General features: G+C 50.6%; 8 protein-coding genes across 8 annotated transcripts; 5 read left to right on the top strand and 3 right to left on the bottom strand.

The window, feature by feature from the left end:
- Positions 1 to 572: 572 nt before the first annotated feature.
- Positions 573 to 1,051, bottom strand: L3040_009453 (mitochondrial 37S ribosomal protein mS33; the record flags this gene model as incomplete). Its single annotated transcript, XM_007293435.1, has 4 exons — positions 573 to 604; positions 655 to 704; positions 755 to 960; positions 1,013 to 1,051. The coding sequence occupies 4 exons, from the start codon at positions 1,049 to 1,051 to the stop codon at positions 573 to 575; spliced, it is 327 nt and encodes a 108-aa protein (XP_007293497.1).
- A 174-nt stretch (positions 1,052 to 1,225) lies between these two features.
- On the top strand, positions 1,226 to 2,600 carry L3040_009454 (uncharacterized protein; the record flags this gene model as incomplete). The annotated part of the gene is made up of 2 exons (XM_066155968.1): positions 1,226 to 1,312; positions 1,362 to 2,600. The coding sequence occupies 2 exons, from the start codon at positions 1,226 to 1,228 to the stop codon at positions 2,598 to 2,600; spliced, it is 1,326 nt and encodes a 441-aa protein (XP_066010242.1).
- Positions 2,601 to 3,547: 947 nt separating this feature from the next.
- On the top strand, positions 3,548 to 4,667 carry L3040_009455 (uncharacterized protein; the record flags this gene model as incomplete). The annotated part of the gene is made up of 3 exons (XM_007293433.2): positions 3,548 to 3,563; positions 3,703 to 4,006; positions 4,088 to 4,667. The coding sequence occupies 3 exons, from the start codon at positions 3,548 to 3,550 to the stop codon at positions 4,665 to 4,667; spliced, it is 900 nt and encodes a 299-aa protein (XP_007293495.2).
- Positions 4,668 to 5,016: 349 nt separating this feature from the next.
- Positions 5,017 to 5,826, bottom strand: L3040_009456 (uncharacterized protein; the record flags this gene model as incomplete). Its single annotated transcript, XM_007293432.2, has 3 exons — positions 5,017 to 5,264; positions 5,442 to 5,568; positions 5,797 to 5,826. The coding sequence occupies 3 exons, from the start codon at positions 5,824 to 5,826 to the stop codon at positions 5,017 to 5,019; spliced, it is 405 nt and encodes a 134-aa protein (XP_007293494.2).
- Positions 5,827 to 6,940: 1,114 nt separating this feature from the next.
- Positions 6,941 to 8,479, top strand: L3040_009457 (uncharacterized protein; the record flags this gene model as incomplete). Its single annotated transcript, XM_007293431.1, has 2 exons — positions 6,941 to 7,006; positions 7,217 to 8,479. 2 exons carry the CDS (start codon positions 6,941 to 6,943, stop codon positions 8,477 to 8,479), a joined length of 1,329 nt encoding a protein of 442 aa, XP_007293493.1.
- Positions 8,480 to 12,426: 3,947 nt separating this feature from the next.
- Positions 12,427 to 13,302, top strand: L3040_009458 (uncharacterized protein; the record flags this gene model as incomplete). The annotated part of the gene is made up of 1 exon (XM_007293430.1): positions 12,427 to 13,302. One exon carries the CDS (start codon positions 12,427 to 12,429, stop codon positions 13,300 to 13,302), a length of 876 nt encoding a protein of 291 aa, XP_007293492.1.
- An 832-nt stretch (positions 13,303 to 14,134) lies between these two features.
- On the bottom strand, positions 14,135 to 14,513 carry L3040_009459 (uncharacterized protein; the record flags this gene model as incomplete). The annotated part of the gene is made up of 3 exons (XM_066155970.1): positions 14,135 to 14,303; positions 14,399 to 14,423; positions 14,486 to 14,513. 3 exons carry the CDS (start codon positions 14,511 to 14,513, stop codon positions 14,135 to 14,137), a joined length of 222 nt encoding a protein of 73 aa, XP_066010243.1.
- A 3,359-nt stretch (positions 14,514 to 17,872) lies between these two features.
- On the top strand, positions 17,873 to 19,101 carry L3040_009460 (uncharacterized protein; the record flags this gene model as incomplete). Its single annotated transcript, XM_007293429.1, has 2 exons — positions 17,873 to 18,137; positions 18,188 to 19,101. The coding sequence occupies 2 exons, from the start codon at positions 17,873 to 17,875 to the stop codon at positions 19,099 to 19,101; spliced, it is 1,179 nt and encodes a 392-aa protein (XP_007293491.1).
- Positions 19,102 to 20,667: the final 1,566 nt, after the last annotated feature.

Here is a 20,667-nt window from a genome sequence, read left to right on the forward strand (position 1 = left end):
CATCTGAGATTGAATAAGCCCGGGCACTCAACAAAGCAGCAGCATCTCTTCATGTTCCAGGACAATATAAGACATATGTTCATGGCATAGATTCACCAGGACATTGAAGTACCTGATAATGCTTTGGATGCATATTCCTATGTAGACAATGCTGAATTACAAGCCAATCAAGCAGATTACAGCGCCGGCATCAGAGAGAAAGGACAAAATGGAGCGCAGGAAGTAATATGCAGGTATGAAGGAGCTTTACGCAGGGAAGAAAGGGGGATGAGAGCTCTCTACACTGCAAGTTCTAGACCTGGCAGAGTGCTTCCTTCCATAAGCATAGGCTCCATTGAAGGCCGGCTTACAGATTCGAGCAGCATCCCTTTACACCTACCTGGAAGCTTGCTTTTCTTTCAATCCACAGCATAGACATCTCGAGGGCATGGCAACCATCTGTCTTGATTTGTGGTCCATTTTCATGAATTCTGACAGCCGTCTGAAGTCTGAATGCTTCCTCCGGGACGCCAGTAATGCTACACATATGTAGTACGTCGTACACTTCCGCCCATCTATACAATTCCATCCCTCTACCGCTTCTTGCCCTTGAACTTCTTCGATTCTGCAACCCGATGTTAGTAATGAACAAGACCCAAAGATCTCCAGCCGCACCTTCTGCCGTCCTCTTCTTCTTTGGTGCACCCTTTCCTCTCGCTTTAGTGCTTGAAAGTTGTTAGAATCTATCTGCCAGCTACTGTAGAACACCACGAACATCTTGATCTTCTCAAATCGGTCCTCCTCTGCATCATCCCACGTCTCAAAATCAGGGGCGTATAGCTTCTGCAGATCCTTAATCGTAGCCACTCTCCGCGGATAATATGCTGCCAGCGCAGGGCCTTTCAATCGTTCCCGGAGAACGCTGTTCCCTAGTCGGAGTCCTTCTGGGTTGAAGGTTGTAGAAAAGATTCTGCTTTGGACCTGGACCTATAAGCATTCGCGCGGTCAATTTTCAATCATTGCTAGCACTCACCTTCATTAGGTCCAGTATCCGGGCACGAGGAATAGACATTTTGACTGAAACTGCGTTGCAATCGTTGCTACTGACATCCTCTGGCTTTCTCCGACGTCAATCTCTGGAGCCGCTTCGGGAAATAGTTGTTCCGCCTCCTGGGCCGCTATAGAAATTCAACCATCTCCGAAATATTTGGAGATTGTCTCATCATATTTTGCAAAACTGATTGAGATGCAGAACTTGTTTAACCGACATAAGAGGAAGCACGATGAGGGTGCCGGGTCTGAGGACCGACACAAGAAACAGAAGAATCACAACGTAAGTTCTTCTCCTTTGGTGTCCCCAGTGCACATTCTCACAATATCAGAGCCACTACGGAGAAGCATCGCGGATATCCAAATCCATGGAAAGAACGAGACTCGATTCTTCACGTCCTTCAGATGTCTCATCAACCCCAGCTCAGTCTCGAAAGATTGCCAATCTCATCAGAGCACTCGATGAAGCACTGGAGGAAGATGGAATGGATCACACGTTGGATCTGCTTGGAAATGAAACCCTCAGTCGCTGCCTAGATCTACGAACATCCCTCGGCGCAGCTAGATCTATAATCGAAGCCTCATCTGCCGGGCCATTACTTCGAGAGCAAAGATCACATGATTTCTTCAGTGTTCCAACCCCCCCAAGCAATAACTATTCTGCCCTATTCGTCGAACCCTGGAAGTCTTCCACGATAGCCAGAGAGCGGCCTCCTCTCCCGAAAGTGCTCGACCCAACCCTTGAAGAGTCCTCATTCATCCATCAAGGTAGTACCAATGGCAAGCCCACAGAACTGAATTACGAACGTCTCGAATGGGTCGGCGACGCATACATCGAGCTCTTCGCAACGCTTCTCATATCCCAAACTTTCCCTAACCTCGGACCAGGCAAATGCTCACAACTTCGCGAGAGACTGGTCAAGAACTCCACACTGGCCGAGCTCTCAGTATACTACGGATTCGATAAACGCCTCCGAATGCCACCAGTCAAGCCAGGTCAGCCCGAAGACCGACGCAAGGTACTGGGTGATGTTTTCGAAGCCTACGTTGCGGCAGTCATCCTGTCCGATCCAGCGCATGGTTTGAAGACGGCCGCGGAATGGCTCAAGGATCTCTGGGGAATGGTGCTCGTGAAGGACATTATCGAGGAGGAGAGGAATGGTCTGAAGCTGGACAGCCCGCTGTGGAAACTGCGCAGCAAGTTGGCAGCTACGGACGACGCAGTGGTCAAAGCGGATGCTCTGGACCTCTCTACCCCGAAAGACAAGTTGCAAAAATTGCTGGGTGTGAAGGGAGTCAAGCTTGAGTACAAGGATGCAGGACCGGAGAAGAAGGACCCCAATACAAAATTGCCCATATTCACAGTTGGCGTGTATCTCACCGGACTTGGAGAGAGGGGAAAGATGCTGGGTATTGGAAAGGCTGGAGGCAAGAAGGACGCGGGTGCGAAAGCTGCTTCCAACGCTCTACTGAACAAGAAACTGATGCAGGTATACATCGAAAAGAAGAAGTTGGTCGAGGCACAGTTGCAGGTGGAGGCTGCTGCCCTTCTGGACCGGGGTGGTTCTTGAATATGAGCAGCTGGCGTTGGCTTTTTATTGTCGACCTGTGTTTTGTTCTTGCCATGATACCCATTTACGAAGGCAGGGGAGCTTGGAGAGCTCTGCAGTCTAATTCGTACAAATCTGCCGTCGAAGAGACAAGGGATAGGGGTCGATCCTTTGCTCTGACTCTTTATCATGTAATCATAGTGTGAGAGTGAGCCAGCAATTAAGAATTGCGAGATGTGACCTTCCAGAACGCCTCGCACGACTCGGTTTCTGGCAGGTGTCGCGCGAGTAATGTTTGCAGGAAGCTTACAGCATATCATTTTCCATACCAATCTTCTCAAGGTTGGATATTCTGTTGCTGAACAAGAAGCCTACCCAGGACAGATCCAGACGATTTCTCTTCTCGCTCCCTCCCTTGAACTACTTACTGATGGCCATCTGGACCCTGACTACACTCAAGTGGCACAAGGCCCTGGCATTCGTACAACTACCTATCTGCCTGCCTGCCTGCCTGCCTGCCTGCCTGACTGTAGCAAGACTTTCAAAACCAGCGACCCGAATTGCAAGTAAACAAACCCCTCCACTCCTATGTAGCGGCCCCTCGCTCGGGCTTCCCGGCAGCCCTAATACGATCCCTGCAGACCGAGGCCCAGCACGCGCGTGCAGGCCAATGATGCCCATGAGAAGGTAGGGGCTTAATTTCCATCCGTCAAAAGATACAGCGCATCAGATCGACCACAAATTCTATCATGTACCATTCGCCCATAAATCCCACACTGCACACCGTCTCGTCGCTTTCCCTTCCGGCTACCCTGCTACAACATTTACTTGTCTGGCACACATGCTGGTCGCGAGGACCGACAACAACACGCGAGCAGAGAGAGTCGATACAGTAGCGCTTTCCGCCTCGGCATCCATTCCTCGATCAGATTTCCCGTCGTGAGTGTCTCCCAGGGCAGGGCGATACGATGGCGGACTCAGTGGGTATGCTTGGCCCCCCCCCTCCCCCCTCTCTCCTCCCTCTCTCCCTCTCTCCATCGAACGTATACCTATACATACACCATGGCCAGCCCCCCAAGTGAGAAGGAGCAAAAGAAAGAAGCTAATCCTCGTGCTCGAAAAGACAGAGTCTTTGTACATGCGCTCAACACGGTCAAGAAGATCCCCAAGACGGGCGCGTCGCGGCCGCCGCCCGCCGACCGACTCCGGCTCTATGGCCTCTACAAGCAGGCGATGGAGGGGGACGTCGACGGGGTGATGGCGCGGCCGGCGAGCGTGGATGGCGAGGAGGAGCCGGACGATGTCAAGAAGGATAGGGATAAGTACGACGCGTGGGATGCGCAGCGGGGGATTAGCCGGACGGAGGCTAAGAGGAGGTATATCGAGGCGTTGATTGAGACGATGCATCGCTATGCTAGTACGACTGCGTGAGTTACCTCCTCGGAGTTGGGTTTGGGAGTGGTGGGTTTGGGAGTAGTGGGATGGGGGGAGGGCTAATGCGCGGATAGTGATGCGAGAGCGTTGGTTGATGAGCTGGAGTTTGTGTGGGATCAGATTAAGAATAACACGGCTTCTTCCTCGGGCTCTTCTCCTGGCAGAGGCGTGCCTTCGTACACGACACGGCCGAGACCGCCGCAGCAATTGGTATCGGGCGGCGATGGACCCATGAGGGTGATTAGCCCGATGAGCCAGGACGACGAGGCGGAGAGGAAGTCGGGGTTCAACGATGTTTATGACGACGATGAGGATGAGGATGATAAAGAGAGGGAGGGGGGGAATGAGAAGGGCACGAAGAGGTGGCGAAAGACGGTTGAGCACGCACTTGTCAAGATGACGGCTGAGATTGCCGCATTGCGAGAGCAAATTTCTACGGGCCGGGAATATCAGGGGAAGAAGAGTCGGTCGTTTAAGAGCTGGGTCGGTTGGATATTGTGGATGGCTGTCAGACACTGCCTTGTGGATCTGGTGCTGTTGGGTATCGTGCTGCTGTATATGAGGAAGAGGCGGGACAGAAGGATAGAAGATTTAGTGAGGGAGGGGTTGAGGATCGGGAGGGAATACATCGGGAAAATACTACCGGCCAGATGAGGCTCGATGTTGGACGACATGGAAGAATACTTGTCGACTTGTCACGAAACACCTTTTAGGGGCGATTTACTTTTCGAGCACCGCCATATATCACACGGATAGGGGACGACTTTAGGAACACGGCATCGGCGGTATCAGCTGCTGTGCGAGCCCAATCAACGGCAGGGAATTGGTAGTCCGGTAATGGAGAAGAGGCAGAGAAGCCTATATATAGGCCTATGGGATGGACCTCGACGAACATGCTCACCATACTTCATCGACCGGAGCGGGATGGCCATGGCATTCACCACCGGCTTGGATTCGTCGGAAACTATTTACAATAATCCCATCCAGACCCCGTCCCAGACATCTACGACATGGCATTAATCTGGGCGGCGCCCTCAACGGGAGCAACCCAGGCCAGCCGCTTCGGGGCATAGAGTTCTCCCTTGGGCGGATTCTTCTCCACCCAGTCCCCGTCGAGAACGCCAACCTTGATGATGACCGCGTTGGGAAAGGAGGCGCCCTCACGGTACACGGTCGTTCCGCACTCGGGGCAGAAGTGCGAGGTGATCTTGTTGCCACTGTCGGCTATCTTGGAGTATTCCTTTGTGGTGCCTGGGTAGGTGGTTCTTGTCAGAGTTGGTTTGGCTACTCCTCATTACAGGTTTTGGGCGACGACGGGCGGAGGGAAGGGAAGGGAAGGGAAGGGAAGGGAAGGAGGCGGGTGGGCAGGGCAGTGAATCCCGTCTTGTCTTGCTCTCGTTCTTCTCTGTCTTGTGTGTAAATACCTACCTTGGACCTTGAACTTGTCCATTCCGATCATGACGTTGTTGCTGTAGCTTGCGCCTCCCATCTTCCGGCAGTCCTGGCAGTGGCAGAGGACTTGAGCGTCGGGCTCGCCGTCGAACTCGACTCGGACCTGGATGGCGACGTCGTCGTTAGTATGTATGTACGTAGATGTATGTATGTATGTATGTATGTATGTAGGTATATATGTGTCTACATGTATACTTCCCAATCCACACCATACCACACCATACCACACCCCACCGCCGACCTTGAACCACCGCACCGGGCTCTCTGCAGTCTTCTCGGAGAAGAGAAGAGAAGAAAAGAGAGGAGAAAAGAAAAAACTCGCTCGGCATACCTTGTTACAGAAGCATCCACCTGAAGGCATCTTGAACAGCTGGGATAGTTGAATGTTTCTGGAGGGGCTGGAGATCTGTCGATGCGTGTACGGACGTTTGGTTTTGGGGGAGGGTTGCAAAGAGCGGTGGTATAGGTACCGGTTTTCTTCAACGCTGCTCGCTCCTTTGCCTATTTATATGTAATTTTTATATATGTGTGTGTGTGCGTGTGTGCGTGTGTGTGAGCATGGGAAGTATAAGTACGGTACGGTACGGTACGGTACTTTACGGTACTTATGCTCCATTACCTACATCCCACCTTCCTTCCACCTTCAACCCCGCCGCCCCTCCTTTTTCTCTCGCACGGATACGTACTTGGAGGATTAAATTTGGTTTGCTTCGCTTTGGTTTGATCTGATTTGATTCGACTACGGAGGACGGGATGGGGGGTTGGGTGGGTTTTACTTATCGTTGTTTCTCGATACGAGGCGGGGGAGGGGGGGGAGCACAGACTGACTGACTGACTTACGGGGACGGGGACGGAGTTTATCTTTGAGCCGAGTAAGAATCTACTAGTCCCGTAAGTAAGTTGAGTTTGTAGATGCGTCCGAGGTGGAGAGGGGAGATTAGGTAGGTAGGTTGTAATAGGTAGGTACGTACCGGTAGTAGTTTGGTGAGCTGCTACAGTAGCGGTATGGGTGGTTGATATGTTTGTTTATTTGTTTACAGTGAAAGGGGAACGCGAAGGGGAGTTGAAGATGTGCTTGCTGTAAGGAACTTGGAAGGATAGTGGCAACAAAGAGATGGATTATATATATATTGACATACTTGTATACATATCTACATAAATTTATATATATATATATATATATATATATATACACAGTACATACGTCGTACCGTACATCCACCACGTCGGTCGTGCCCGCGCTTGCCGCGCAGAGGCAGATGCTCGGCTCGCAAAGGCAAATCCCATCATCCCGCGGCGCCTGAGCGTTCAAGCCCCCAACCTCCACACGTTCCTGAGACGGTCACGGCTCAACGCGATATTTTTGACTCTCGTATTACGTACGGCCTTCACCCGGACAGCCGACCCGACCACCCCTGGCCGCATTCCTGCTCGCCACCGAAAAGCCCCGGAACGCGTAGAGACGCGTCACATCGATGGCCACGGGAGGGGATCCCTCGGGGCCGGCGGAGCAGCCGGAGGAAGTGCCCGTCCAAGTCCAGGTAAGCTACTGGTACCGGTAGCTCATCCACCCATCCACCCATCCATTCTGAATATTCATCTTGTCTTACCCCCCCCCCCACCTCGTCCTCACTTCGACATCAAATCTGGCGCGAAAACGTGATGAATTATATTTCTTCCCCTCACCCAAAATTGCGGATGCATACATATGCTGCAACGCGGATGTCTACATTAACTAACAATTTAAACAGCCATCCGCTCTGAACCTCAGCCGCGCCATCTTCATCCCCCTCAGAGGCTTCGAGCGCGGCCCGCAGCCCGTCCTCGACCATGCCCAGAGGCTGCAGAGGACGGTGGAGCATGTCACGGCCCAGCAGGCCATCGTCCGAGGGAACATGGTGTCCGTGGCGCAGCACCTGATCGACCGAGTCGTCGTCAACGCAAAATCAGAACTCTCTCAGTCGCACGGCGGCGACGACGGCGACTTCGGCAATGAGTCCGAAGACGAGGACCAGAGAGCCCAGAGGAGGGCGGAGGAAGCCGTCGTGTGGAAGAGCCTGAGCACCAAAGCCCCCGAGGGGGCAGACAAACTCGACTACCAGATCCAGGCCGGCCGACGCAGATCAGAAACTGGCTCGGTGGCCTTGACCGCGGACGGCGACATTGAGATGGGTGGCGTGGGCGGGAGTCGGCCGTCAAGCTCAGGTTCGGGTTCAGGTTCAGGTTCAGGTTCAGGTTCAGGTGCAGTTTCGAGTGCGAGGACTCCTCATGCGATTCGCAAGGATGGGGCTCTGGCTATCCAGCGCATCATCAGCGAAACGAGCCACCAGCTCGATGCCTACGATAAGCGGTCCGCCGAGTCGCTTGCGCATTACAAGAGATCCGCCTCGCGTAGTAGTACGAGCAGCAAGAATAGCCCTATCTCTCCCACGACCGACACAGCGCAGAAATCAAACTCGCGCAGTACGAGCAGCAAGAGCAGCCCTATCTCTCCCACGACCGACACAGCGCAGAAATCAAACTCGCGCAGTACGAGCAGCAAGAATAGCCCTGCTTCTCCCACAACCGAGATCGCGCAGAGATTAAACACGGTCAAGTTCGGCGGCGTCGTGAACACGGCACCGACCTTCACGCCACCCGTCTACTCGGCGCCACCCAGACTAATGCCGATCAGGACCAACATCCCGCCGGGGATCCTCAAGAGGAGATCAGGCGATACGGCTGACCCCGCGCGCCCCCTCCCCCGAGTGACGCCCCTCCAAACCAGCAGCAGCAGCAGCAGCATGTCGGGCAGCCTCAAGAGACGATCAAGCGATAGCGCGCAGAGCCCGGCCGATGCCGGCAGTCTCCCAAAGAGGAAATACAGTGACAGCCCGAGGAGTCCGAGGACCCCCGTGACCCCGGTGACCCCGGTGGATCTGAGCCGGCGGACGAGCACCGGGATGCCGCTCGCGGGTTTGAAGGACAAGGCGCCCGAGAGAAAACGGGAGAGTATCGAGAGTCTGAGGCGGTGAAGAGAGGCTGCTGTGGTTGCTGCACGCAGTTCTGCGTTCGAGGATGTTTCGTGGGGCGTGTGGGCGGTTTGGGTTTGGGTTTTCCTTTCCTTTCCTTTCCTTTCCTTTCCTTTGGTCTCCTTTGCTTTATGGATACCGGTATGATGGCGCAGAGTCAAGCGAGCGAGCGAGCGAGCGATATTGATACCCCCTTCCTTCCTTCCTTCCTTCCTTCCTTCCTTCCTTCCTACCTTACTTACCTACTCACTTACGGTCTCGGTCTCGGTGTCGGTCTCGGTCTCGGTCTCGGTCTCGGTCTCGGTCTTGCCCTGCTTTTTCTTTTCTTTCTTCTTTTTTCTTTTTAGCTTTTCTCTTTAGCTTTAAGGGTCAATGAAAGCCGTATTGATGAAATCGAATCGAAATGGGCTCGCGCGGTAGATACGTAAATGCATGGTGCGTGGGCTTTATGAATTTTTCCTTTCCCCCCTTTTCTTTCCCCTTTTTTTTTCTTTCCCCTTTTTTTTTCCTTTCTTTTCTTTTCCTTTTCTCTTTCTTTCCCCCTTTTCCTCTTTTTTCCTTTCCTTTTTTCTTTTCGTTCCCCGCCGCTAAATCGCTGAATCACTGAATGGCTAAGTGGATGGGATGGGATGAAGGCTTCTCGGCTGCTTTTCCCTTTTTTGTGTGTTTTCTTTTATTTATTTCTCTTTTCTTTATTCTATTTTTGATGGGGATGGAGGTGGAGGTGGGGATGGAGGGGTTTGTTTGGGGTGTGGATTTCTTTTTTGTGGGGGGGAAATAGGATAGATGGGATAGATGGATGGGATGGGATGGGATGGATGGAATGGGATGGAATGGGATGGAAAGGACAGGACAGGACAGTAGTGATGAAATGATGAAATGATGAAATGGAGCGATTGGGAATTGGGAATTGGGAATTGAGAATTGGCTAGGTAACTTGAACGAGCTTAGCTTAGTAGAGTAGAGTAGAGAAGAGTAGAGAAGAGTAGAGTAGAGAAGAGTAGAATAGAATAGAATAGAATAGAATAGAATAGAATAGAATAGAATAGAATAGAATAGAATAGAATAGAATAGAATAGAATAGAATAGAATAGAATATAATTAAATAGAATTAAATACAAAACCAGATCAAAAATGAAATGAAAAATCAAAGTAAAAAGAAGTGATATAGAGTGGTCGAGGAGGAATGGATCGATGGGTTATTTTCGGAAGTATAAAGTATAGAGTTGATTGATTCATTTCTTTTTTGGGGGGGGGGTAGGGGAGGGGGGTTTGATTTTTATGTTTTCTAGGAGAGGCGGATGGATGAGTAGGTTGGGGTAGGTGGTTAGATGGGTAGGTACGGTAGATGGGTGGGCCTCTCTTGTCTTGGATGATACGATGATGTTGTATCACGTCTGGTTGTGGTTGTGGTTGTGGTTCTGATTCTCGTTCTAATCTCATCTTTCAGCCTGAACTTGAAGCCGAACTCGAAGCCGAACTCGATCCCGATCTTAAGCTATGCGTATAGAGAAACGAAACCGATGAGCTTTTTCAGAGAGTTTTAAGAGCAGGGAGTCAGTAGACGAAGCGATTACTGCAGCTGCATGTATGGAGGAGGGTGTCCTGGGTTTATAGGTACCTACCTAGGACCTACTTCTTGTGATTCCCGTCGTCTCTTCTTCGCCGAGCTGGGTGAGAGGCGGAGACGGGGGAGGTGCGCTGGAGGAGGGACATCTACCGGTATGTTTATATCTACATCCATCCATCCATCCATGCGTATGAGAAAGGTGTTTTCCATTCTTGAGAAGTACCTACTCAAGCCTGTTCCATAGGTAGGGGGACGCGAGATTCTGTAAGTGGAGCATATGCGGAGGGAGGTTCGTGGATAGGTAGGTAGGTAGGTAGGTAGGTAGGGAGGGAACTGGGTCTCAAGCGATCTCCAGTAAGCAAGCAAGCAAGCGAAAGACAGAGGGAACCAAACAATCAATTATCCAACTATCCAACGATCCAACTCATCAACTAACTAACTTACTACCGAATCCCGCGAAGGTATTGATTGAGATCGCTACGTTACGCTAGCTACGCCATTACGAGGTCGATCGGGGGATTACAGCGTCCGCGGCGGCTTTATCGAGACCAAACCAGCTGAACCTGTCACCGTCCGCAATGTCTCCGAGAACAGCCAGAGTAGCGTAGAAAGCAAAGGGAAAGAAAAGGGGAAAGGAGGACTTGTGCGCCATCTGACTAGTTCAGGCGCGAACCGACAAAGTACCTAACCCTCCCGGATTGACAGGTGCAGTAGCCAGCCCTCCCTCATCAAAGCTTGAGCAGGGCCTCTCTCACCTCTTCGATCGGGCCTCCAGCTCTCCGATGAGCTTTGCATTACGCATGTCGATTGCTCGATTTGTAAGTAAGTATTGCAAGCCGGAGAAAGAAAGAAGCTCTGTGACTTCGCAGTAGTCCTTTCTTTTTTTTTTTTTTTTTTTTTTTTTTTTTTTTTTTGGCTTCGGCTGAACTTCTTCCGAAGAACAAACTCGGGCGTCGTGGAAAGGATCATCACTACTTGATTGCTCGGACAGACTTGCAAGGGTTCCAAAGCGTGCCTTTTGAAAGGCACGTTTCTCTCGTTATCGATCTTTTTTTTGCTTGGCTTGCTGAAGAGCCGCGGTCATCGCATCGATATCTCTATTGCGCTACGCACACTTCTCCTTCTGCTTTTCGTTCGACATGCGAAGCTGGAGGGGTCGCCGAGGCCGAAGAGGTATCAGCAGCAGCGCGTGCCTGCTTCTGTCGTGAGATAAGGGTCCGCGATGGTCTTTTGGGCAGGCGTGGACTTCGGGAGGAGACTCGCAAGACAAAAAGAGCCTTTCGTGATGAGAAACCTCGAGTTTGCTTCGATAAGGACCGAGATGGCAAGGTGGCGTTGTTGATCTTGAGTTGACCACGGAAAAATAAATCGATAGTGGTACTCACGAATTAATGTCACTTTCGTACTGGGGGTAAATAGGTACCTAGAAGTAATGTACAGTTCTAGTCTGTGCGCACTAGAATAGATACTTGGCAATGCTGCTTGAATTGTTATCGTTATATCATTGGTACAGTAATCATACCCTTTGCACAAGAGCCCTGTCAACGGAAACCTCTAGAATTGCGCTCAGACAGCGTTTGTACATTATGTCGGGTTTGTACCGAGTACAAGGCTTAGAACGTGCAACTTCCACTACGTATCAAGTTAGTTGAGTTGATCTTATTTAAGATCAACTCAGCTCAACTCAGCTGCTTAGTTGCACGGATCTACAACTGTAAGCCATACACACCCTTAGGTACTTTATGATCATCAGGTCATCATACAGGGAGAGAGAGAGAGACAGATATGTATACCCTCTCTATCCCTCACGCTCGAACATCATACAACAGCAATTTCATTTTTCAAAAGAGCGATATTGGTAATGATCATGGATCCTTCAAAAATCCAAGTGCGGAGCTAGACTAGACGAGACTAAACTACATACAACTACACTATAAACAAGGAATCTAGCTCCAAAAATCCCCTTACCATCATAGTCCAAACCCCACTCGCCATTTTGGGGCCTTTCCATTTCCCTAAATTAGCGAGGTCAACTCCGACTATCACTTTCATCCAAACTACCTCTTGATGGGGCACCAACTACAACCAAGTCGAGCCAAAACTAACCGTACGTACGCATGTACTATCTACTCACAAGATGCCTATAAAAAATGAATGAGATCATCTTCCATATGACCTGCCTACCCTATGAACCAATATTTAGTTAGACCATGAGAGTAGTGGCCCGCATTGAGAGAAAGAGATTTTCTTCTCTTTTACTTTCCAGAAGAAAAAGAAGAAAAAGCCCCTTCTTCCTTTGACACTTGCTAGAACGTCGTCTTTCCCTCCCACTCCCCATTACCGAAGAAGAAGATAAAAAAAACAGACAACAAACGAGGACATGACCGGCACAAACCTTCTCGACGCAACCTGCGTCTGGACGCTGACCGCAGGCTACAGCCACCTCACCGGCATCGACATCGACATCGACGACGCCCTGAAGACCACCTGCGCCCACCACGCCAGCGACTCCTCGCCGTGGCAGCAGGCCTACGAGATCTTCATCGCCATCCTGCTGACGGTGATCGTGACCTTCAGCCTGATAGCGGGCTGCAGCAGCCGGGCGAAGCTAGTGCGCAAGCTGCGCGAGACGCCCTCGTACCGGATCCACCGCGAGCTGGAGAACATGTACGAGGAATACTGGGTGTGCACCGCGAGCCGGAAGCTGCGGGAGGCGTGGCGCCGGGCCGGCAGGAGGTACGTCAGCGTGACGTACGTGGATGATGCCGTGGCTATGAGGCGGACGGTCACCGTTGTCGAGGACTTACGGCTAGCGCCTAGGCCTCGGGCGGGCGACGCCGAGAGGGAGGGCGTCAAGGACGAGGAGCGAGGGAGGGCGTATGAGCTGCAGGATAGGACAGGGCGAGCAGGAGCAGGAGCAGGAGCAGGAGCTGGAGCAGGAGCAGGAGCTGGAGCTGGAGCTGGAGTAGGAGCTGGAGCTGGAGCTGGAGCAAGAGCTGGAGCTGGAGCAGGAACTGGAGCAGGAACTGGAGCAGGAACTGGAGCTGGAGCAGGAACTGGAGCTGGAGCAGGAACTGGAGCTGGAGCCGTTGCGCCGCCGCCAAATCCTGCGGCCAGCCAGGCTCCATCACTGGCAGTCCCTCCTCCTGTGGCGACGAGAGATGAGAGCTATTTGGTTGCAATAGACTCAACATTCACGGATGAGGAACTGAGGGCATCTCCACCACCATACCAGCGCGGGCGATACACGGTCTGACGGGTAACGATAACAGAAAACGGCATGTCGAAGTGAGAGACAGCTCTTGGAAACGGCAGAGCTGCTCGAGGAAAAGGGTGTTCTCTCTTTAAACTCGAGTATGGCGATATATCCTTGATATATGACGCAATTACCTCGTCTTCTGATATTCCGAACTATCATCACTTCGTTAATTATCAAATCGACTGTCCTCAGGTCCTCATACCGCGAAGAACACTCAAGGTCTCCCAGAATCCTTGTTCAAACAAATTTTAGGATTTAGCTGCGCGCCGACTGCAGGAAACGCACAATTAGTGTTGATATTAAGAAAAACAGAAGATTTATACCAAAAAATAAGCCGCGTACTGGGCACAGCTGGAAAAGACGACCAACCCGTGTAAACAATTGACCTAACAACGAAAACAAAGCGTTCCATCGTCCAAAATGGGCGAGGGAGTTAAGTGCCAACAATGGTTGCTCGCTTGCTCGCTCGTATTGTCAATATGTACGGTTGTACGGAGTACGGAGTAGGACAGCTAAGTTCCAGCTCAAGCCGGCTACATCCGGCCGCGAAGAAAATCTCCGAGGACTTGATTGTGTGGCTGGCACACAAATCTCTCCCGATCCGGATGAAAGGAACGGATAGCAATACTGTATGAAAAGAGCACATTCAGTGATATACACCCAATGACAAGAGAGTCTCGGAAATCGCGGGAGCGAGAATGGGGTACGTACGGGTGGATGTACGGAGTAATCTAGCTGCACGTCGCTCCTTACCAACAAAAACAAGATGCTCGACGCATGCAATTCCGCACACGCAAAAGAAATGTAAGAGATGAACATGTAGCTCGCGTTAGCGATCGTTATGGATGCAGAACTCCATAGCGTACTCAGCGAGACGACATCCCATCGCTTTGCATTGCGGCGGGATCTCAGGCTCTCCCTCCTTGGGTTTAATGAGCAGCTCGAGATGTAACCCTTCTCGTGCATTGCTGTAGCGGCCTGCCACGGTCTGCATATGGCTATAGGCCCGATCGGGATACAGTCGCAGCGTGGGCAAGCAGTCTGCGTGCGGATCTAGATAATCCTGGTGTGTACCGTATGTACTGTACCGTACCGCTGCGGATATAGAGCTGCAGCACCTGCGGTAGATCGGCGTCAGTAGACTCCATGAATTTCGTATGGCATGATGGCATCTGTCAACCTTTGTTCTCGCTCTCTGGCCGATGCATTGTCGAGACTCGTGTACTATTGCATTACCCTTCGGTGTCGAGACGGAACTCGACTTTCTCCCCTCGAGCATATGTCTACCCATCCTGCTATATCCGTATCCCATTCATTTGGATTCTTGCGGTAGGGTGCGTCTATCTCAATCGAGAATAATGCCCAAGCTGAGCAGGGCGACGGCGAAAGGTCCCTCGTGGAGTCTGGCATTGAACGCGTGGCCGGCAGAATGCAAGAAGCCCGTAACGATAAAGAAAGACTCCGAGTACCAAAGTTTCCCAACCGGCAGATCTGCATCCGTCCAGTCCCTTGTTAGTGGTTTCTTGTTCGTGGTTCCAATACTCCATCAGTTGTGCCGGATCTCATGAGGATCTTTGGATGCAGGATCCGCTCGTTGACATTACGTCGGTGGTTTGCAGATCAAACTTATGGCAGAGGATTGGCGGGTGATCTTTCAACACATTGAGCCAGCATTTGCTGGCCGATATTCAAAATTAAACGGTCGCAGAATTGAGTGTTGATAGATTAAGATGCGCGGCTGCGCGGCGCCTCGGACCGCGCTAAGTGTTTACGGTAAACCTTGTCTGCACATCCCTTCTGGAGCCATAGCCTTCATTCTACCTTCAACCCCTTAATAACCAGACTCTGACCTAACGAATGAACATCGTCATCCACCTGTCTCTAATTCGTACTTCGTATATATCAATACCGGTAAAAAGCTTTGAGGCGACGTACGAATAACAGAGCTTCCTCCTCACTCTCTCGTGTTGCCCCAGATGGACACCTATCTACCAGGATGCTCTGTATTTTCCTCAGAAGTGCTCCTTCTTTCCGTCACCGGCCAATATGTCAGGCCGCTTCCCTCGAACACTCAAGTGGGCGGCCTCTTGCAATTGTCAAGTTCAGCGATAAATCTGTTCTCTAGGCAATATTTTGCTTCATAAAATCCCCATCGCCTCGCTTGAGCTGATTTCCCAGCCGTTAAACTAGCGGATTATGTGAACGGGACTGGCAGAGCTCTGGCGACTTTTATATTCAATACCTTTGACACCTGTCAAAGGCAAAGGGCAGTTCAAAGATTTCTATTGCATTATGTCTTTTCCACCCATCTCCCGAATCATTTATTAGGCTCCACTGGCCTGCCCCTTTCTTTAAAGTCCACGGCATTTGTCGAAATGAGTTTCTCTTAACCTCCTTTTGAGCTGGAGAAAAGCTCTATTGTACCTTACAAGAGATGAGAGAGCACGATCTCCGTCAAGGGTACATGGGTCACGATCGGATTACCACTGGATCCTCATTAAGCGTAACTAGCAGATCTCAGGGACTCTTTCATTGCTGGCCTGCCAACTCTTAATTCTGATCATTTTTTGCAGCAAATTCCCTTCCAAAGAGATCTCTTTTGATATTCAAGTCGAATTTCAAATCGAGCCTCAAATTACATATGGGTCGTCAACTATCATTGTTTTCTGATATTTACTTACTAATTTATCAAGAATTTACAGACAGAAGTGGCGCACGCGACGAGAAAAGCAGTCGCTCCTTTCTGCAGTCTCCTTTTACAAGAGTATCACGTGCCGATTCTGCTCGCTTAATATTCTTTACCCCCCGAGTTACACTTTTGCTATGCTCCGGCCATACTCGTTTCGTTTCGCCGCAGATGCAAATCTGAACCATCCTCAGCAAACTACATTTGAAAAGAATTCAAAAAGTTAAATCCGAGCTTGAGGTTTGCGTAGCCTCGAATCTACCTACCCAGCAACCACGGGGATTGGTAGTATGGAAGTAAGGTATACCTCTTCTAGCGAAGGCAACAATTGGCTGTAACGGCCAGCTGGATTATCGTGTTGGGAAGAGAGGGTGTTTCTTTATCACACGTGCCACTGCGCCGACTATGCTACGGGGATGGCCCCTTCTCATCAAACAAAGCGCATTTCATAATATCCAGGCAGCTCTTGGGGAGACAAGGGCACCAAGGGCCTCAGAACTACCCCGGCGGCAGCGGCGATGGTTCGGGCTAGCTGGCTCTATGAGAGAAAAGATAGGGATGGCAATTGAGATCGACGCCTCGGTTCGCAAACCACAAAGCATGCAGGCAAGGACCGCGTTTTTGCCTTCGAGCTTCTGATGACGGGATCCCTGGACAAGGTCCATGGAGATTTTCTCAATTTTCTCGAACGAGATGTTGACTTTTGGATGTGTCTCCCGGCTTTCTCTGTATCCAGTCGCAGCTCGTCCAAGTGGTATTGCAACCGGCCAGGAACTGGTATAACTTGTTTGTTTAATGACAGATGCGAGTTCAATACTGCTTCAAGCAGTAGCCTATGACTCTATGCATCAAGGGTTTCGTGTGTTTCTCGTGAAGACATTACAAATCACGGCCTATCAAGCACCGAGTTCTTCAATAGGCCCCCCTTTCGAACAACCATTATGTAAACCAGTCAGGAACCGGTATGATCTGTTTGTTTATTGGCAGATGCGAGTCATATATTCCTTCAAGCATTGATCTTCAAGCTCTATGCAATATAGATTTCGTGCATATCTTTTCAAGTTTCTGTACATCACGGTTTATCATGGACCGAGCTCTTTAATGAGCCCCCGTTTCGGCTAAGCAGTATTGGAACCGGTCAGGAACCAGTGTAATTTGTTTCTTTATTGACAGATGCGAGTCCTATACTCCGTCCAGCAGTGATCTTTAAACTCTATGCATTATAGATTTCGTACATATTTTTTCAAGTTTCTGTATATCACGGTTTATCATGGACCGAGCTCTTTAACAAGCCCCCATTCGACTTCTCGTTTTCATACAATGTAGCTTTTGCCGTGCGAGTAGCAATCGTCGATATGTTGAGAATTGGCGAAACTAATCTTCTGGCCAGACGACTTGGCCCCTGGTGGTTTCCGACTCGGCAGTGTTCTCTAGTGAAATCTCGGGAGTCTTGAACTTGGGGCGAACCTCGACCATTCATGTTTCAACCTGCGTTTCCAGACCTTTGGGCCGAAGCACAGCTGATCTACTGAATGGATACTTTCGCTGCTTTGAAATTTTCTGAGGAGTTTATCGGCTTCGCGACTGGTGCAGAAATGTTTAATGTCTGTCCCATCTGGATTCATGTCGTTGAATTTGCCTTTGTGGTCCCCTGTAAAGCTGCATTTTCCCGCCTTGACTCGCCTCCACCCTGTCTATACACATGCCTGTCTCCTTCGCTTGCATGGAAATCAGCTTGGCTCGATACCATGCAGGACCTCGATCCTGTGTTAATTGCTGGAGCAGCCCTTCTCCTGTCTCTCTTCCATCTCTCTCTCTTTTGGACATCTTGTCGCTATCGTCGATCTTCAATGACAGTCCCACGAGCAACAGACTGTCAATATGTTCTTACCTTCTTACAGTTACAGTAATGCTGTTATTATTATGTTGATGCTATCACGAGCAGGAGCTTCGGCACAGATACAAGAGAAAATTGCTGCTCTTCCTGCATGCTCCAACAATTGCATGATCAGAGCGGCCACGAGTTCTGGGTGCGCACCAGATGACTTCGGGTGCCAATGTCAGAAGCAAGATGATCTCACCGGAATCACTGGGGCTTCGCAGAATGCATGCTTGATGGAAGATTGCGGAGCTGCAAACACCAATAGTAAGTAGGAGCCCAACGTCAACCCATTTCTATCTTAACTCGTTCTTCAGACGCCCAGGATGTTTTCCGACAGATATGCAGTCTACTCAAAGATTCAACATCGTCGTCTTCTACAGCACCCAACCCAACAATCGAGCCTCGGTCTCTACGTCCGGCACAAACTTTCACTGTCCTTATTCTAAGCTCTTCTGCTACAGCTGTGCCGCCAGAACCAACGCCCTTGTTAAACACAGCGAATGTGTCTCCACCTCAAATCACAGTCAGCCCGACACCCCCCACATCCACCATCGAGCAAGGACCCACTCCTTACCTGAGCTCGACCATAAGTCCTGTAACGACATTGATGCCGACACCTTCATCGCCTCCAACGTCTTCTGTCGTTACTCCGTTGGCGTTTGCTTCAGTATTGTCTTCGATCCTCGCCAACTCAACAACTCCAATGCAAACACCAAATGCCCAGTACTCTGCCTCGCCAACTTTACGGGCTGAAGGAGTGACCGCATCGGCACCAAGCCCATCGATAGCTTCGGCGACAAATTTCCCTCTTTCAGCGTCATCAGAGTCGATGAATTCCTATCAAACCGAAGCAAATCAATCGACACTCATTGCCCAGCTCCAAAGCAACGCACGGCGCCTTCCAGCTCCCGCCATCGCCGCCATCGTGGTGGGTGTCTGCACCATCGTCGCCCTCGCCGTCGTTTCTTTCGTGCTCTGGCGCCGCCGGAAGATGGCGCGGACACCGCGTGTTCTGAGCTCGGCCTCCTCCAGAAAATCCGGCGAAGATATCATGATATTCTTAGATATCGAGAGAGAGAAAGATGAAAGGGCCAAGAGCTCTGAGTCTCAAAGACCGAGTGGGAGAAGAGACGTTGAGATGGGCTCAATTCTCATTGCCCAGCCCAGGATGTCACCGCCAGTACCGGCCCGGCTCAACGAAGAGAGGGGTGGCTTAGGAGATCCTTGATGCGGTCATGTCATTGGCGAGATGCTTCCTTGCATATCTATCACAAGGGGGATCTTCGCATAGACTACACAACAAAAAGGATTCCTGGATCCGAACCGATCTGATCTCACCACCACAGAGCTACGAGGTGATGATGATGATGATGATGATCATAGCCGTGGAAAACACCAGATGGTCAACAATTAGACCTATCATAAGACACCACCCCGCGCCCCAAGAACTACAACGATAAGGCGGCAGCGAGTAGTGCTCTCCGTACGTACGTGGCCCCGGCACACCCGTTCGCCAGTCTCTGGTGGCAACGACAACAGCACGCCCACCCGCCTAGGCCAAGCACGTAGGGAAGGAAAATCACCACCCCGGCCCTCACCCACGAGCGGCTCTTTTATATTCGAAGAAGACGCTGCGGGCCGTGGGCATCCGCATCCGCAGCCTACCAAATCCCCAGCATTGCCAGTATCCGCACCAGCAGATACATCTGTGGGCGACTCTATGAACATAGTCGAAGGTCCTTCCTCCACCATGGTTACTCGCTCCAGCCTTGGCTCGGCTTCTTGCACGGGATGACCTGGACGGGAGAAGCAGACCCGACTCACGAGAGGAAGGAGATGAGAAGAAGAAATTCACGAGATGGAAGACGAACGAACGAACGATCGAACGAACGAACGAGCGAGCGGGCCGACATGAGCAAAATCCCCTTCTGATGAATACAACAACCATATTATAGATAGTAGATAGTACATAGTAGATACGATACGATAGATATACCCAGCACGATTCCATCTCGTTTATTCACTCGGATGGATGGATGGATGGATGGACGGAATCCTAACGAATAATGACCAAGCAAAGGAGAGAGAGAGAGAGACAGAAACAATGGGCTGCGCCTAGATTACCTTATTTTTTATATATATATGTATTTATATATTTTTTAACCAAAAAAAATCCATACACAATCTTTGCCTCGTCTGGATCCATCGTTTTCTCTTGTTCCCCTGCCCGGATGTCGTTCGCTTGGACAGGATGCAAAGAGCTCGCCTTACTTCTTTTTTACTTACTTACTTACTTACTTACTTATTTCTCTGTATGAGGGAGGGAAAGGAAAGAGATTTCCCCGCGCAAAGCATATCCCCCCTCCCTTCCTCCCTGCTCTCGTCCCGCCCGCGGATCGTTCGGTTCGTGATCTTCCAGCCTGACTGCTTGTTGGAGGAGAGGGAGGGATGGAGGTGAAGCCGTGAGTCTAGCCGACAGACGGCGTCCTTTGAGTCCTTCAGCGGTGTGGTGGTGGTGATGATGATGATGATGGTGATGATGATGATGATGATGACAGCTAGCTGGCTGGCTGGCTAGTTATATGTCGCAAGCCTTTTTTTGGGGGGGTGGGTCGAGGGGATCTGAAGCAGCAGCAGAGAAGTGAGAAGAAGAAGAAGAAGAAGAAGAAGAAGAAGCCAGCAGCATTCAAAAGCAAAGAAGGGGGAAAAAAGAAAAGGAGAGTAAAGCTGAAAAGGAGCTTGCGTAAGGCATTATTTAACGAGCGCCAATTCCAAAATATCCGAAGTCAGGGAG

This window comes from Drepanopeziza brunnea, assembly GCF_022702325.1.
Source record: "Drepanopeziza brunnea f. sp. 'multigermtubi' strain 214-2 chromosome Unknown ctg19, whole genome shotgun sequence".
Taxonomy (NCBI): Eukaryota; Fungi; Ascomycota; class Leotiomycetes; order Helotiales; family Drepanopezizaceae; genus Drepanopeziza; species Drepanopeziza brunnea.